This window comes from Lissotriton vulgaris, chromosome 1_1 (genome assembly GCF_964263255.1).
Source record: "Lissotriton vulgaris chromosome 1_1, aLisVul1.2, whole genome shotgun sequence".
Taxonomy (NCBI): Eukaryota; Metazoa; Chordata; class Amphibia; order Caudata; family Salamandridae; genus Lissotriton; species Lissotriton vulgaris.
In genome coordinates, this window is record NC_141685.1 from 1,389,335,632 (window position 1) to 1,389,354,286 (window position 18,655).

At 43.5% G+C, this 18,655-nt stretch overlaps 1 protein-coding gene across 1 annotated transcript in view; it reads right to left on the reverse strand.

Annotated features, from left to right (window-relative positions):
* The window catches only part of PTPRZ1 (protein tyrosine phosphatase receptor type Z1), a 652,698-nt gene that overhangs the window by 118,299 nt on the left and 515,744 nt on the right, over positions 1-18,655 (reverse strand). The window contains exon 16 of the mRNA XM_086966862.1: positions 14,222-14,307. Coding sequence (XP_086822988.1) covers positions 14,222-14,307 — 86 coding nt within the window. The remainder of the gene's footprint in view (positions 1-14,221; positions 14,308-18,655) is intronic.

Sequence of the window (18,655 nt, forward strand, 5' to 3'; positions counted from 1 at the left end):
CCCAGTGAATTTTATAAGGAATATGCAGAATAGCTAACCCTCCATTTATTAGAAATGTACTGGGAGGCATATGACACGGGCATGCTGCCTCTGACTCTCCAGGAGGCTTTGATTATCACTTTACTCAAAAAAGACAAACCACCAGCTTGTTGCGACTCATATAGACCCCTGTCGCTTATCAATAGTGACGCCAAAATACTGGCCGCCAGACTCCAGCCTCTCATGCAGGGCCTGGTCCTTCCAGACCAGTCCGGATTCATTCCCACCAGGTCTACCTCTCATAATCTACATACACTCTTCGCTATGTTCCACATTCTTGATCCGGGGCTTCAGGGGCAGCGGTGATGCTTGATGCGGCCAAGGCCTTCGATTCTATAGAATGGGGTTATCTTTTTTATATTCTGCGGCGAATGGGCTTTTCTCCTATTTTTATCAACCAGGTGCACCTGTTGTACACTGACCCCATGGAGCGGATTCGGGTGGACAATAGTACCTCTGATCCTATACGAATCACCAGGGGGGCCAGGCAGGGGTGCCCCCTTTTGCCACTTCTTTTTGTGCTGACACTGGAGCCACTTGCCTGTATTATTAGGCAGAGACACAGAGCCTCGGTCTTCCAGTTTGGTCACCGCCCTGTCAGCGTTTTATTATACGTGGACGACATGCTGCTTTTTATTCGGGAACCAAACAGTTATATGGCACCAGTTTTGTGAGAATACATTCGTTTTGAGCTGTTTTCAGGGCTCACTATTAACTGGGCTAAATCGTTGGTGGTGGCTCTGATGTTGGGCACCCTTTTCCACAACCTTAAATTCCCGCTTGTGTGGTCGACGGACCCGGTAAAATACTTGGGGGTTTGGGTCCATAGAGACCCTGGCACAGTTGTTTGCGAGAACTATGGCCTTGCCTACACGAGGCTGGAGAAACAGGTGGATAGATGGGTGACGCTTCCGCTATCATTAGCTGACCGCATAGCGCTCATCAAGATGGTTGTGCTGCTTACATCTTTATATATTTTTAGCAACATACCAATACCATTAACCCAACACTTCTTTATCACAGTGTGTTCCCTACTCCTCCGGTTGGTCTGGGGAGGCAAGCAGGCTTGTGTGAGCTGGGAAACCCTCACTTTGGACTATAAACATGGGGGCTTCAGTGTGCTTGATCTTTATTTGTGCGCTCATGTGCAATATGCACACTACTGGGTTGGCTCTCATGAATTTATTCCGCACATAGCAGTGGAAGATGGTGATGTACACCCTATTCCCCTGAGCTCAATATTGACACACAAACGCCGGCACACTCCCCGCTCAGAGATTAACACTGTTGATGCCACTATAGCGGCCTTGCAAGCGCTAGGCCGTATGTTTGATAAGTTGCCACTGTATTCCCCTTTGTTACCGCTGGCATTTCACTCTGACTTGTCGGTGACACAAGATGGGAGCTATGCACACTCGAAAGCTAATGGAGATAACTAAACTGCAGGACCTTTGTCCTAAGGGTGTTTTTTTAACGGATGGTGATCTTAGTTATGTGCAGAATAGGACGCCGTTATTCACATTCCTTTTTCACAGGTATAATCAATATCACTATATTTTTATTTTAATATTCTCAAACTTTAATTTAATTATTTTAAATTACACTTACTCAACCGTATATATTTACTAAACTTAATTAAGAGCACTATAACTAATTACATGCACATAATCCTAGCAGGATATATGTATGTGTGTACATATGGTAATTATATATGTTGGAATATACATACATACAGTCAAAACTCATAAAGTAAAAATATTTTTTAAATAAATAGTTTTACTATATATTTCTTTTATATCATCTATTTTCATTTTTGCAAACTTTGACTTCTGCTTCTCTGTTAGATAGTTGAAGCACCAAGGACCTCATTTATGAGGTTTTCCCTACAGCAAAAGAAAAGGGCAGGAATGTGCCGTATCTATAAGATACGGCACATTCCTGTCCATTTTCCCGGCACACAATGGGCTGCCATGTGCCAACGCAGGCACCCTTGCACCATGGTGCAGGGTGCTTGCGTTGCGGGATGATTATTTTGTACAGGAAGGGAAACCTTTCTGTACAAAAATAATCCCAAGAGGCTTTTTCCTCTTTCTATGTGTGCTGCAGAATGCATCACACTTAAAAAAAGGAAAAATGGGGAGAAATAAAAATATTTCTCCTCGTTGTGCCTTCCCTATGCCTACTCTGGGGAGGCGTAAGCCGCTTTTGGCGCAGCCTCAGATTTACGATTTCTCATAAATCTGGGGCAGTGTCAAAAGGCCATGGATGTTGCTGGGAAGGTCCCCAGCATGACTAATTGCACGCTCCTTTAACACAGAACACTGTGTTAAAGGGACTGATATTTATCAGGCAGCATTAAGCCAAAAAAAGTGGCTTAGTGCTGCCTGATAAATATCACACAGGCTTCTGTGCCACGGAACGTCACAAAAAGTGATGTTCCGGTTGCACAAGGAGTCTCATAAATGAGACCCCAAGTGTCTAAGGTGGACGTTTTAAATGCACTTTTGCAACCTGAGCATTTTTCACTTTTTCTGGTATTTCTTGAACAGCCACTGTCCAAGGGTCTAGCGTCCTCCACCTTTAAATGGGTCAGGGTCGAGTTGGCGAGGGCGCTAGATTTAAATCAGAGGGGGAAACGATTTGTCCCATCATTGCTATCCCTGGCCATAACCATTGTAATCGTACATTTACAGATATATTTTAAAGTTACATGGGTACCCTAAGGGATGTGCGCTTTATGGACTGGCCATGTAAGGCCATATATTGTCTGATTACTACTGCATATGTTAATAGATTTTACACAATTGTGAAGCATGGCAGGCTAGGATCATCACATCAAAGAAGGCCCGTTCACTTTTGTATTTGGGGTTATACATTTCTTGGGGCCCAAAAGTGTCTTGCAATTGCTGGTGAATGAAGAGTTTTTGAAGCTTCTGTATATACTTCTTGGGGACATGGAATGGGGTGCTATTAACAGACACAGAACCCTCTGTATAATATATTTGAAATGTTCAGGTTCCTAATACTGATAAGGTCATGTTTAAAGGAGTCTAGGATATTCAGGTAATGCATGTAAAGAATCTCTCAACAGTATTAGTCATTTAAATTCCTATGTACTACACAGATATTCTGAACATACAAATGGGTATCTGGCAGTCCCAGCTGGTACAAAGCTGCCGACTCTCCACCGTCATCATCGCCCACGTCTGCTTGGTCTCTCCAGAAGAATAAGCACAATCAGGCTTCCCTAAACCAATCACAACGCTGCAATGCCGCATAGTGATTGCTCTAAGCGCCGTGGTGCGGTTCTCAGACAGGCAGTGGGAGCGTGTGCATGTTCCCCACCAGGCTGTGTATTACAGCCTGGTGGGGAACATGCTAAGTGTGCATGACTGTTTGGCTGGCCCAGTAAAGCCGGCCAAATCATCATGCACACTTACAGCACATATTTCCTCCACCCCCTGCTGGCTGCGTAAAAAGCCAAGCCCACCCCAAAACCTGCTTCTGCGCAAGAAATAAAATGATAACATTGTGTTGTTATCATTTTATTTTTCCTTCTTTGAACTGCTAAAAGCAGTGGGGCGATGCTCCTCTGCCTTAGTAGGGGAGCTGCCAGTGGCATCTGGATCTCAGTTATGTGAATTCCAAGGGGTTCAACAGAAGATTTAGGAATAAAAATCGAGTTTGAAAACATATGTTTTGAAAATGCTCTGCTTTCTGCAACGTCACAGTCAGAGACAGGACTGGGTTTCAAAAATAGAGATTTTTGATAGTTATGTTTGTGAGGGGTTCCATTAAAATTGCCAAGAGGAGCTCTAGAAATGCTGCATCCCTGCCTGGTGTGTTTCAGTAAGTGACTGCCACTGAGCCATACAGGGGGATTACTATGAAAATTAAGGAGGTGATGAAGTCGACGAAAACAAATGAAGCTCTAAGGCTGTGTTACAAGCCATGGGCATTTTCAAATCTGAACATTTATGTTAGGCCTGTGAGCCTTAGGGTAGTGTTCCCCCATTCTTCTTACCTTCTCCCATCCTGTTTTGCTAAATTAGTTTTTCTTGGCCTTAGGACTGTGTGCAGTTTACCACCACTAACCAGTGCTAAAGTGCTTGTGGTAAAATGGTCTTATACCTGAATGGCATATTTAATTTACTTATAAGTCCCGATTAAAGTGGTATACCATATACCCAGAGCCTATAAATTAAATCCCACTAGTGGGCCTGCAGCACCTATTGTACCATGCATTTACATAGCCCCTTAACACATGTCCCAGGCCAGCCATTGCAGCCTGTGAGCAGTTTTAACCCCTTTTCCAGGCCTAAAACTCTCCTTTTAATACAAATAAATCGTCCCCAAGGTAGGCTTAAAACAACTCATATGGCAGGGTATATTGTATTTAATAAACTGAACATGTACTTTTAAGTTTTACATGTCCTAGTTGTGCAAAAATCACAAATGTGTTTTTCACCACTGGAAGGCCTACCTCGCTCAAAGGATAACATTGGCTACCTTATTACATTTAATAAGTGATGACTTTTGCCTGGGAGCTGATGCTAATACCATTTTTGGTGTCTAAGTAATTGTAAGTTAAAATCCTATTACATGGTAAAGTCGGATTATAAGTCACAGTTCTGAAACTGCCACTTTTAACAAGTTACCATTTTCTTGTCCTAACCATTTGGTGCCTGCAGCCTGTTTCCTGAGTCAAATAATTAGGTGTATTTGGCAGTTGGCCTTTGTGCATTCCTCCCAGACAGCCACACATTACAGGGACTGAGTGTTCGCAGGTTAGACCATCCTAGCAGGATGAGGAGTCAGAGCTGTGCAAAGGCCCACGTGCACTTCAAAGGCTCTGCCTCAGCTCAGACAAAGAACTTTATACTAGACTATTGTGACTGTAGACAGCTTGGGAGCAGGGCAGGGTGGCAGGAGATTCCATCTTCTCTGCCCTGCCCTCTACGCCTTCTATGATGGGAAAATTGCAGACGTTTCTTTTACTTCAAACCTGACACCACATATAAAACAATGACTCTCAGATCCACTCTTCAGTTAATTTTTGTACTGGTGGAAGGATTCTCAGATGACTGTCCTGCTGCCTGTGGCCTGTAGTGCTTCGGAGGACTGCCCTGCTGCATCAAGAGAGCTACCCTGCTGCCTAAAACTTGCTTTATGCCCTTAGAGGTCTTCCCTACATTCTGAGACATACTTTCCTGCTTGAGCCCAAGACTTGCAGAGTAACTCTAAGAGCTAGTTGGCTGCCTCCTGACTAGAGCCTCAGGGACAGAAAAGGGTCCAAACATCTTCAATACGCACCTGGACCCAGCCTCAGTGTGGCCTGACCCTCCAAAGGGTGTCCTTCCAGTTCTGGACCTATAGAAGTGGTGCTAAAGGTGTCCAGATAGCTCAAATCCAAAATTTGGGACTTAGAACATTTTCTGCCAAAAAGTGTTCTGACAACTGAGCAGAGACCGGGACCTACCTGCTCACCAATCTACCCAAGGCGCATCGCTGCTTGGTCTGGTTTTGCAGACTCTCCAGATGCCTTCTTCTCCGCAGCAGCAAATCCTGCTCAGCGAATCTTTGCACAAGGGGTACCCGGCCTCATGGAGCACTCCTTGGGTACAGCCTGCAGCTTTGCCCCACTGGAGATTTTCAGCTTCCATAAAAGAGACTAAATCCAAAATTAGAAATCTTCACTGTGACTTCATCTAGCGGCTCGCTGACAAGGATGCCTCCTCCTCAGACACCGCTGGCTGCCTTGCTCCACTGAACTTTGCCTTCTTTGATATTTTCCTTTAGAATTCTTCTAAGTACGAAAATACGCAGAGTTCTGACCCAATCCAATTCATGTATCCAGGCTGTGCTCCCTTCTGGTCTGCCATAACTTTCAACTTTTCTCCGGTCTTGAGCAACTAGATGTTTACCGTTGGCGCTTAGATCTTTTTCAATTTAAACTTTCAAAATTCATTGCTCTGGTTCAACGGATTACATTTTTGTCATTTTGGTGTCAAATAATTTATTAGAATTCCCTCTATTTTTCGAAATTGGTGTGGGAGTTTTCTTGAGTTGTGTTTTCACTTTATTACACATTTCCTCTAAGTTTAGACTGACTGCGTTTGTGCCAAGCTACCTGAGGGTTAAGCACAGGTTAATTTAGTGACTTTTCTGTGATTCACCCTGAAAAGGATTGTGAATCTTGTTTGAGTAGGGCATCACCTCCCTCAACCAACAAATCAATGCTTGCAGTTTCTGTCAATACCGACACCATACAAATAACTTAAGGACGACTCTGATATCTTAGCTAGTGCTTAATTTGAGCCAGTTGTTGCAGCGGAGGCCAACTTGCACTCATTTCTAATGTACCAAGGCTTATTTTAGATCATCAAATTTGACCCAGAAAAAAGAGAGAAAGTCAGAAGAGGGGAATGAAGAGGAAGACAGGGATGAAAAAAGCCTGCAAGAGCGAGATAAAGATGCATAGAGTGTATGGTGGTGGGTAAAAGGGAAAGGTGGTGGAATCAAGACTATTGTTATTATGATTTTAGTTTTCCTTTGCAGTCAGTGACTCGTGGGGTGGGTGGGGGTGGGCACAGAAGCGGAGAGGAGTGCTATGCACTCCTTAAGTGGGCATGACTGCTCTCCGGCTCTCTCAAGCTGGCCAAACATTCATGCGCACTTTGCATCTTCCCCACCAGGCTGCATTACGCAGCCTGGTGAGGAACATGCAAAGCCTCTCATTCCCCATCTGAATGCCGATCCATGGTGCTCAGACCAGTCACAATGCTGCATTGCAGAGTTGTGATTGGCTATGGGGAACCTGGGAGCCGGGTGCTTCTTGCTGCAGACCGGACTGCAGGAAGAAGGAAGAGGACGGAGAACGAAGGAAAGGCGGTGGCCAGCCGTTTCAGGTAAGTGTTTTTTTTTTCTTCGTCATCGTCTCCCTTTTTCCTCCTCCCCTGTCTCACCACCCAAATACAGTAGCAGCCGCTACTGCTGGAACCTGTTTACAATGTTAAACTCATGCAATCAAAATATTTTCGACAGTAAGTAAAATAAACATTCTCTTGGCATGATCTAGAGTCTCAGGATACTGTGGATGTATGCTACATATACTAAATATCTCATTTAATGCTGTATTGGGCCTACTAAAAAATGGAGAGTTGACTTCTGGGAAGATAAGAGTGGAGTTCATTAGTGGATAATCTGGAGTACGGTAAGGTTCCAGACTGAAATAACTGGCGAGGGTCCCACACTGCTCTAGGGAGAGTGGAAGCATGGTCACCACAGAGGAGACTGGAAAGATGTGATGTCACCAAAAACAGTGTCGCCAAGGCACATCAGGCTAACATCATTCCTATCTAGTTTCACTCTTAACTTCCTTGCAAGGAGGTGAGTTCTACAGTGTCCTTCTTTTTACTCTTCAGTCGTGACTGGACTTCCATTTGCCCGCAGCCTCTTTGGTGACCTTAACTTCTCATAGTTTAACTCTGTCCTGTAGCTGATGTATTGGATATCTGTCCCAGTACCTCTCCGCATTTGTGGTGTAAAATGTCAAATGCGGAAAGGTACTGGGACAGATATCCAATACATCAGCTACAGGACAGAGTTAAACTATGAGTGGCTGGCCACTTTACTAACTTAGTGGTGAGTACTGATTGCTAACTGTTGTAAAACAAGATTCAGTCTAAATGAATGTTGGCTGATTAAGTAATGCAAGAGATCTAATCTCAGTCTATAATATTTGGCAATAAATATATAGGAAATTGATTGGTTGATAATTTACAGCATGTTTAAAGATCAGGGTGCTAAATTGTGGCACAATTGGTGCAAACATTGTTTCTGCTGGATAATATCGCATTTTACCTCTGGCAGCAAAATAAGCTGCTGGACACGTCTGTTAATAATCAAAAGTTGTGCGCTATTTATTTATTTATTTATAACATTTATAGAGCGCACTGTTACCAAACGGTGTCCTGGCGCTAGAATGAAAGCTCCCCTTGCCTAGGCCTAAAGCTTAATGCATGAAAAGCCATGTTTTAAGACTTTTGAGATGGTCATTAAATCTGCGATCTGTCTAAGAGCCAAGGGGAGAGCATTCCAACCCCTAGCTGCCCCCAAGACGAAGCTCCTGCTCCCCAGCCCGCTCTCCTTATCCGAGGGGTGAAGATCAGCCCAAGGTTAGCTGACCTAAGATGTCTACCCGACATGTACCATTGAAAGTACTGTTTTAGAAACGACGGGCCAAGACCACGAAGGGCCTTGAAAGCTATGCACAGGGTTTTAAAAGAGATCCGTTTCCGCACTGGGAGCCAATGCAGCTTCACCAATTACTGGGACACAGATGCAAACTTTGGTAAGCCTGTAATGAGACGAGCTGCTGCGTTTTGCAAGGCCTGTAATTTGTTAAGAAGCCCCTGTTGGGCATTAAGAAATAGGATGTTGCAGTAATCAAGGCGGGATAAAACCAGGGCAGTCACCACTGTTTTCTTGCACCCATCAGGTAAAAAAGGGAGGATCTTCTGGATTATTTTCAATGTAAAGTGGATGGATGACGTTATTGCATTAATTTGGGGCCTAAAAGTAAGTTTATTGTCGATCAGAACCCCTAGGTTCTTGACGTTTGTGACTGGAATGGGGGTAAACCCATCCCTTCAGGCCATCAGTTCGGACTCCAAAAGTTATTATTGGAGCCGAAAAGTAAAACTTCGGTTTTAGCCGAGTTTAACTTTAAACAGTTCCTGGCTTTTACTGGGATACCCAGTGGTATTACTGTTATCAGCAATGTGAAGAGGCGATAAAGTTTGACAGCAATTTAAAAAGTGCTGATGAAAGCTAACAGTTAAGTGTGCGCAGCTATAAGTACTAATGAATAATGCACCATACACCTGAAAGCGGACAAGCACAGTCAGTATCGATGAGGGATCCTAACTGAGCAAGACCAAACCAGCAAAATATGTTTTTCACCATGTAGGTAAACATTGGTGTCATACACAATCACAGCTCAGGTACATTTCTTAGGGAATTTTACTTTTGATGCCGAGCTGTGCACATAGCTCCTTGCACGTAGCGAGGTGTGGCTCACTGGTTAGAGGCGGCAGACCCGGAGGCTGAGAACGGCCCGGGACCAGGGTTCGATTCCCGACGCGGCAGGGTCGAGGACCAGGGTCAGCGGACTGATAATTCTCGCCTCGGTGCCCACTTTGGGCAGTGATCACACTCGGTAACTCTGGGCATTAAGCTTGCCTCATCGCTACAACGGCCCCCCACAGACGCCGGGGATGCCTGGCTTCACCTTGGTGATACCCAGCATGGGACCATCTCACAGGGAAAGCCAGGACGGGTTCCCCAGCGGTCATTCGCGCCAGGATACTCCGGTAGTAATTGAGCGCGCTACAAAACACCTTACATTTACATTTACATTCACTTACCTCTATGTAAAATGAATGAATAAACAGGTAGTGAACGGTGTAGCTATTAGTAATGTGCTACAAAGAGACAATCCATCACCAAAATATTCTACGCTAAAGCAACGGAAGATAACAAAGTAAGAAAGCTGACAGAATGATAGCTATCCATTTTGATTCCCTCATTTTGGGTGCAGTGGTACCTATTTGGCCAATTTCACCACGCCCTTAACCAGCAAGTTCAAGTTTGAGGTATGTATTTTCTTAAATCCTGGGCCTTTTTTTCACTCATATTCAGGGTGGCTACCGGATGTTTTGGCATGCTGCCGAGCTGGGGGCTGATTTCGTTGATGGGGACCTGCGTGTGCTGAACGAAATTCATTTTGCTTTGTTTATTTCGAAGCACACACAGGTCTCCATCAACTAAATTAGCCCCAGCGCAGTGACATCAGTCTCCAGCTCAGCAGCATGCCAAAACACCCTGAAATCAGTCCGGCCCTGCGCATATTGAAGGTGTAGCGAGAAGTCCTATGTCCAGCAGAAAAGTATAATATCTCCTGGGTCTTACTGCACTGACATGCCATTGGTGTAGCAGAGCTGAATGATTTACAGTGAGTTTTCAGCTGAAATTGTATCTTTACAGTTGGTGGTGTACATTTATCACCAGATCAGACTGTGAAAGTAGATGGGCAAAAGTAAGCAAGAGTGAAGGTGTCTCTTTTTCGCTCAGTTAGATCCCTGTAGAAACAAGCATTTGCCATGCAATAGGTCTCACATTTGTTAAAGTTAGAGCTGTTGGCGTTGAAAATAACAATGTTTTTTACTTTTATTTTTATTTGCACTGGAGTTATTATATTTGCATAGCACTATTGCGAACGGTATAAAAAAGCAAAAATACTTTTTTTTGTCATTTTCAACGCCAACAGCTCTAACTTTAACAAATACGAGAATCGATTGCATTGGAAATGCAATCGGTCTCGCATTTGTTGAAGTTATTGGCATTATAAATGCCAATGTTTATTACTTAGCCATGTTGCAGGGCGCACTACCATATGTTGCCAAAAGACGTCCCATGGGACCTCTTTAGGCCACATATGGTACTGCTCCCTGCAAAATGGGAGTTATTGGCATTGTAAATTCCAATGTTTTTTACCTAGCCATGTTGTAGGGTACAGTACCATATGGGACCAAAAGAGACCCGAGGGGACCTCTTTTGACCACATATGGTACTGCACCCTGCGGAAGATATGGTAAATCCACCCTACCCATAATGCATTGCCTGCAAGACAGAACCAGGAGTACATTCAAATAGCTTAGTCCACATACACAATTGGTAGCTTTAAAATGTGACAAAAGAATTATTATATTAATTCACAATTGGGTCGTACTCTGTGTGGAGCTGATGAAGGGACATTTATGGGAGGTCTCATATAAATGTGAGATGTGCTAGTGAGTTAAGTAACCACTGTCAGCCTTGCTTAGGAAGCCCTTTAAGAAAATATTACTCTGGGGCTGCATTTAAAACCTAGGGAGTAACAACACATGTAACGGGGTGTCCTCATGGGAGGTTACAAGAAGAGAAAAAGCGGTACTAAGGAGGGGCTACTAATCCTATTGACCAATGAAAAGCCACAATTTACAAAGGACAAGGGAATGAGCTAATTAGAAGGATGGGCGGAGCTTTATGCCCATATCCTGAATACAGCATGCTTTGATGAGACAGCGCAAGTGCTGCCTAGGCTAGACTTAAATGGACAGTGTTCTAACTCCAGCCTGGTAGCCCAGATTTCTGGTCCAGCTTCAGTCTATGTAATGCACTTTTTAGTAAATTTAATATTTAAATAGAAAATTGGAAACTATGACTAGATGAAGTAAAACATTTTTAGAAAAGAATGCATATTTTTAAAGTTGATTTTTTTTTTAAACATGATCATTAAAAAACTTAAAATACGATCATATGTGAAAGGTAATACTTAGAGGAAATAGCATTACAATATACCATTTAGATTTTCAAAGGGCCTGGTGCATGGTGTTATTAAAAAGGAATTTTTTTAATTTCTAATATTTCTTCAAAAATGTCAAATAAATATTCATACAAATCAGACAACTCGTTAGGGATAAATACTACAAAATGTTTTTGATAGGAAACATATATGCGTCTTCATGGTCAGGCGTGGAGGTGGTATCTTAAACTAGTTTAAAGTGCTAGCAAGCAGAGGTAGCTAGCAGGTATGTTTCAGCCTGCTGCTAGAGGCTTTGTTAGACAGGAACATCTGAGAAAGGCCAGCACTATGTTTAGGGCAGCTTCATTACATCTGGCTCACAGTATGCATTCCTCATCACTGGACAAACAGATATAGCAGCTGGGTATTCAAAGGTGCTTAGAGCAGGAAAAGAGAGCTTATAGAAAGTCAAATTAACATTAGAAACCCATTTCCTAGCCCTCCCTGAACCCCTCCCTGCTCCTTCCTAAGCCCCTCCATTTAGTAATAAGCATGCCCAAATTTCCACACTTACGACTAAGGCCCAGATTCCGATGTCAGACTGACCTGAGACCGTTCGACATCAATTTGGAACTGGAACCAAACGACCTCCAGTTGTCGGTTCCAGCCCAGGAATTAGGATTGGTCGCAATCCTGTTCTTTACCATGAGAGCATGGATTTTAAACGGAATGCATGCTCATGGTGAAGAGCAAAGGTGTAGTTCATCCCTGCACCCCGTGGCAGGCACCTTAAGGTTGCAGGGCTCAAGAGAGGGGCACCATAGATGCCTCCTAGGTCACCATTAGGCGGCCTTGCACCCATGGGGGCCTTGCTGAGGGCCCCCAAAGATAGATTCCCAATGCCTTTCTGTGTCGGAAAGGCCGGCACAGAAAGGCAGTGGGATGCCGCCATTGTAATCCCTCGGCTGGAAAGAGCTGGCAGAGGGATTACTGAAGGCCTTCCGAATGGCGGACGGGCTCTCCAAGCTTGTCGTTAGCCATTCAGTACTCCTGTTCAGAATAATTTCCGACTGACGGTCAAACTGGGTTGGTCAGATATTATTCCCAAACTGGAGATTAAAATGAGGTAAGAATGACTCTGACTGACGGTCGGAGCCATTTCATACCGCATCGTAATCGGTCGGGCCCTAAGTAGTAGATTTGCATGTTTGTGGATCTCCCCATAGAAAAGATAGGAGATATTAAAGCCAAGATTTACACTCATAGGTTTGTGAATGGGGTTTTGTTATACTTTAGCAGTACTATCTAAGTACTACTAGATGTATTACAAAATGCAGAATAGGCCCCTGAAGCAATAACTAATGCAGAAATAAACCACCATGTTAAAGTGGGTTTGAAAAAAATGTATTATGCTGCAAAAATAATTTAATTTAAAAAATAGCAGACGTGTAGCCGCAAGAAGAAATTCTGCAGTTTCCACAAAGCCACAAATATGGCCTAAGGGCAAGGGGATAGTGGGCACCACACGTGCTGCACAGCTACGCCCCTCTTGCATGCTTAAGTAGCAAGCACACATCCAGCACATGATGTCCATGAGCCACTGGGTGAGAGCTGAGTAGGGCCAACTGACCTGACCAGATCACCAGATCACTTGTCCACCCCAGAAGTATTTAAGGGAGCAGTGTCTAATTTCACATCTACCCTTAACTCATGGCTAGAAATTAAACCACGTACTCCAGCACTCATAGTCTGCTTGTGGAGAAATGAACTACTGAATATTGAAGAATTGTGAAATACAAGAATGTCGTGGAGAAAATATCAAAGACCATACTCTTGAAAGGTAAGTCTATATAGAATGAGTATAGATTCACTATTCCTAACCGAACATCTAAGTACTTCGAAGTTATATATATATATATATATATATATATATATATATATATATATATATATATATATATATATATATATATATATATATATATATATATATATATATATATATATATATTCAAGGCAGATTCATGTGGAGCTAGGTGGAGATAATCTATACTTAGGTTTTGATATTTTGGGATCAATATTTTGTCCTCGATATTTGCATACCTCGATATTCTACCTTTGATATACAGGGAGAACATCATGTGGAGTGTTGTACTGCAAGTAAGCACATACATGCCCTTGGTTTGCAGCACTGTGGGGCATATTATCAAGAAAGGGCGTTCCATTATCGCCGCTTTTATCGGCAGGAAACTGCCGATAAAGCGGCGATAATGGGCTTGATAATATGCTCTATGAATTCCAATTGAAGCCCATGTTAGATGTGAAGACATCTAACATGGGCTTCGATTAGAATTCCACAGAGCATATTACCAAGCCCATTATCGCCGCTTTATCAGCAGTTTCCTGCCGATAAAAGCGGCGATAATGGAACGCCCTTTCTTGATAATATGCCCCTGTGTTCCCTTCAGCAATCATGTATCGGATCTTGACTATTTTAGGGATAGGGTGACCATGGACGTACTTGTGGGGGTTGTCCTTTGTGAATGAATGAAGCGCCTACTTCTCCACCTTCCAATCAGTTGGATAAGTCACCTTACAAAAAATTATGTGTATATCCAGTCCGAATTGTGGCTAGCGTAATGAGCTAATTTGTGGTTATGCAACTATTGCTTTGTGATTTCGGCCATGAGGCAAACACGCAGAGTGAATATAGCGTGCCTTTACGGTTTAACGCTGTTGATAGCAGTACCTACACAAGCACCCGCACACATATAGGCAACTGATTTCAGACGTTTGCTTGCTGCTATTTGGCTGTTTGTCTCATTGATACTGCACCTCAAATTCTTGCGTGAACCCGCTCCTTGCATGCAACTCTGCAACGTGCTTCGGAAAGCGCTTGATGGGTATAGCTCCAACGCAATCTATGTGGAAAATAAAACAAATGCAAACATGTTATTCCAAATGATAACCAATAAGGTAATGATCTCATAATATCAAATGCAACAAGTGTATACATGCAGTGTTAGCCTGTTAACGTTGACACTTTCCATAGTGTAGAACCTGTTTTCTGCATGCTGTTCAACAACACCCATTCACAAAAGGCATTGTGCTGGTACTAATTGTGGGAACTCTCATTCCCTGACCATTTGCATTTTTAATTTCATGGTATCAGTAAAGTTCAACTTGGCTCGTAGTGAACACAATTCAGTAATTAAAACAAGGGGGCTGGTGAAACATATAACCTAAATGCTATCACAGAAAGCAATATGATGCGCAGGCAGCAGTACATGCAATAATGTGACAGCAGACATGGCTGTCCTTCATTTATTGCATCTGTTTTGCGTTAGAAATGCAGAATGTCAGACTGTGTAATTCTAATCAGTAACCTTTTTTTCATCAATATGTTTTGGAACAGTTGCACTCTCCCCTCCCCGGATTTTTCCTGACCGTATTTGGTCTAGAATTGGGAGGCATATTAGCAAGGGCTTGTTAGCGAGTTAGCAACAGCTTCCAGGCGATAGCGACCGGTTTGTGGCCTGCTTTGCATGTCAGCGATATTTATCGCTAATGACATGCAAAGTGGGCGTACCCAAACTGGTAGCGACTGAAAGCAGTCGCTAACACAGCTATCGCCTATTAGCAATACCCGCGATGTAATAAAAAAAACACGTGCTAACCGCGATTAGCGCCAGGATTTTACACCTGGTAAAAAACCTGACTTAGCCATAATAGTCAATGGGAGGTGGATTCTACGGCTAAGTCCCCACCTGCCTATTAGCGAGATTTTCCTTAGCGATAGGATTTTTATCGCTGGAAATCTCATGTTAAAGATAGGATTCACCACTATCGATGGATTTTTTATTGGCGTGAAGATAAACGTACGTTGGTAAATCTGCGTTATCTCCGTGATAAAATCCAGCGATAGGAGGCGTTAAAAAAAAATCTCGCTAAGCGTGGATTGCGATAATTATCACAAGTTGTTGCTAATATGCCCCCTGGTTTTGAAACAAAAGATTATCCTTCCATTGCAAAATTATGCTTAGACATAGTTTAAAACTTTTCTAACTTAGTATGTGTGCTGTACACAACACAACACCTACAAAATTAGAAACGTTTCGATAAAAGAATACTTTTCGCAAACCTAACAACACCTCCCTCAAGGAGGCATACATTTTAGCGCAAAGCCACTCTACCTTTTTCAGTTGGTAGGGCTCTGTGTCAACAGCCACGGGGTTGCATGGGAATGCCAGTGTACTGCCCATGGGATGCCCCCTTGATTCAAAGTAGCGTAAGTAGTGCCAAGTACTTCTTTGTGTGACTCTAGGGGTACTGCTCAGCCAGAATCAAGATTTGCACTGAAAAGCAAACCTGCACTGGTGCAAAACCTGGATAAATCTGGTCTGTGGTCTGTACAACATAGAGAGGTTGCCTTCCCCCAAGACCCTTCTTTTTCTTGATGCCAGTGGGCGGGTGTGAGCCTCTGCCTCAGTCTACTGTGAACAAAGCCACAACGGGAAGCAGTATTCGTTCTGAGCAATTCAACAGAAGCCACTATTTATGGAGGCTGGTTGTGCATTAGTGCACAGGCAGGCCAATACCAGCCACTCTGCATGGCCAGCTTTAGTTCACGGACAGGGAAAGTGCACCACTAGCTGAGGGTGGAGTGGAAGTAGATCAACAGAGCTGCAGCCACAGGCAATGGGGGGTGAAGGAGTTCGCAAATCCCATCACTCTTCTCCTGTTGTAAAAGGCTACATCCTGACCTGCTGTCTGGATTGGTGTCAGAGGTAGAGCTTTTAATAGCAGGCCTAATTAAGGAAAGCATAATGGTCTGTGAGGCATTCTGGTGCTCAATAGCTTCACTACTAACTGATCACATACATTTGGAGGAAACAGAGAATTGAGAGAAGAAAATTGAACTCATGAAGGGGAGTGTATCCTTTGTTGTAGCCCCCATTCAGAAACTCAGGGGCATATTTACAAAAAAATGTTGGAGCGCAGAGCTATGCCAAAATCAGCAGCGCTGTGTGCTGACATTTTTCAAACGCAGGGATGTGTTGTATTCACAAGAATACAGTGCACCCCTGTGTTTCCCCTAGCGCCGGAGAACAAAAAACTGCCTAGCCAAGGTCCCCTGCCGCCTTTTTTTTTTAAAGGTGCCTGCCCTGCGAGGGCAATTATTTTGTGCAGGAAGGGACACCTCCTGCGCATAAAGAATCATTCATGGCAATGTGCTCTTTCTATGTGTGCTGCAGGATGGAGCACACATGGAAAGATCAAAATCACCATTCTAACACACCAGTAATCCATGGCACTGTTTTTGGCGCTGCCTCAGCCTTGTAAATCAGGCAGGGTCAAAAAGCAATCGGTGTTGCGGTGGAATGCCCACAGTAACACCCACTGCACCCCCCTTGGGGACTAATATAAAGTTCATCCCATATGCAGTGGTTGCCTACGAAGTGTCAAGAAAATTTAATTTAGGGCACATCAGAGATAAATTTAGCATAAACGCCTACTCCAAGATGGGCCAGTTGGTCTTAGAATGCTCTTGTGGTGCATCTTAAGACCTGCTGCAAAGGTTATAAGCAGTGATGCCTCACACCTTCAAACTACATCCTCTAAAAGAAGGGCCATACTGCAGACTCACTTTTGATGTGGCCCAGGGTCATCTCCAAACTCCATAAGAAGGGTTGCTCCATGCTTTTACACCACTGAAAGTTGTGACAGAAGACCAACCCACTTGTGGTGTTCCCAAGGGTCTGCTAACACCTCCCTACACAGTGGGGCCAAACATCTACAATTTACGGCTACCTCTATATTTCCGAAACCTTAATACTACAGACTACCCTTTATATGAACACCAACCAATCACACTCGAGCCACTTATGCCGAAGAACAAGATGCCTATGGCACATCAATAACAAAGCTTCAGTGTTATTCCTGTGGATGCCAGTAGACAAGCAAAAGCCATTGAAGGGGTACACATGCACACACACATTCAACCTAGTTAAGATCAAATTCAATGCTAAGCACCGTTTAATTCCCAAACAACTCTATTTGTTAAGTCCGTATCTGATGCCAACAAAAGAAGGTTTCATTCGTTTGTATCTGATTGTTTCACCTTTGCCATAGCTTGCCATCACTAAGAATTCCTTCCAAGGTTTTCCAGGCTCTTTTATATGTAATCCAAGGAGGCAATCTTACACATAGTCTCTAATATTAACACTGATTTACAGATTCTTAGGTTGCCACGAAGTGCAAAATTAGGCATAAATATTTTTTGTGCCTAACTTGGAAGTGCGTCATAAGTATATGAGTATAAAATGCCATTCTCTTCTGTGTGCGGCACAAGCAATTCATGCCTCCGTGGAATTACCTTTGCAAACTGTGTAATGTGCACAATGTGAATGTTAACAGTGTGGGTCATCTTTTGCGAAAGTACTATGGCAAATACCAACTGGGTCTTCAAAGAAATTATGTCTGGGTCAGTTTTCACTGAAGTGCAACTGTCCACAAAAGAGTTTGGCTAGGTACTGCAAAAGATATATCTATCCTACGTCATGTACAACGAACAGGTCTTCGAATCCAAAAGGAGTCGTGTTGTTGGGGATGAGGTGATGATCTCAAGTGCTGAGTAACTTGGCGCTCCTTACTCGGTCTTGAGTGAGTACTTTACAGGTGGGGCCTCTTTCTCTTTAGAGGTCCTCCTCCCTTTTGGTCAGCACCACCCAGCAGGTGCTACTGACTCCTTATGTGACCAGGTCAAACCTGGCCTTTGTATGGTGCGCGGAATCTGAACTGCCCTTGAATGTGCATAAAAAGCTGCTCAGAGATGTTATTCAGGGGAACAGTTTACACATCTATCTGTTCATCACCCATTAATCTACTCCTCCTTGTCTTCTACTTCAGCAAAAGCACACCTGGTTCACACTGATCACCAGAGGGTTTGAGACCGGTTCCGGTAGGGCATGGCTCTGATTATAATGCGCAACAGAGAATGGGGCACATATGCAAAACTTTTGACTTCTACGCAGATGGGGAAGGTCAGCTTTGTCCCTCCTAACGGGATTAGGTGAAACACTGTGATCTGGATTTTGCCCTAAATTTGTCTCGTCCCACCATCTTTCATCAGGGTCAGGCACTTGTGAAATTTCTGCCACAGGACCATCAGGCTACCTTACATTTCGGGTGTATTTACTACCAACGCACAGTGAAAGTTTCCAGTTTAACATTTACATATTTGCATGCCATTAGTCAATCATTTTTTGT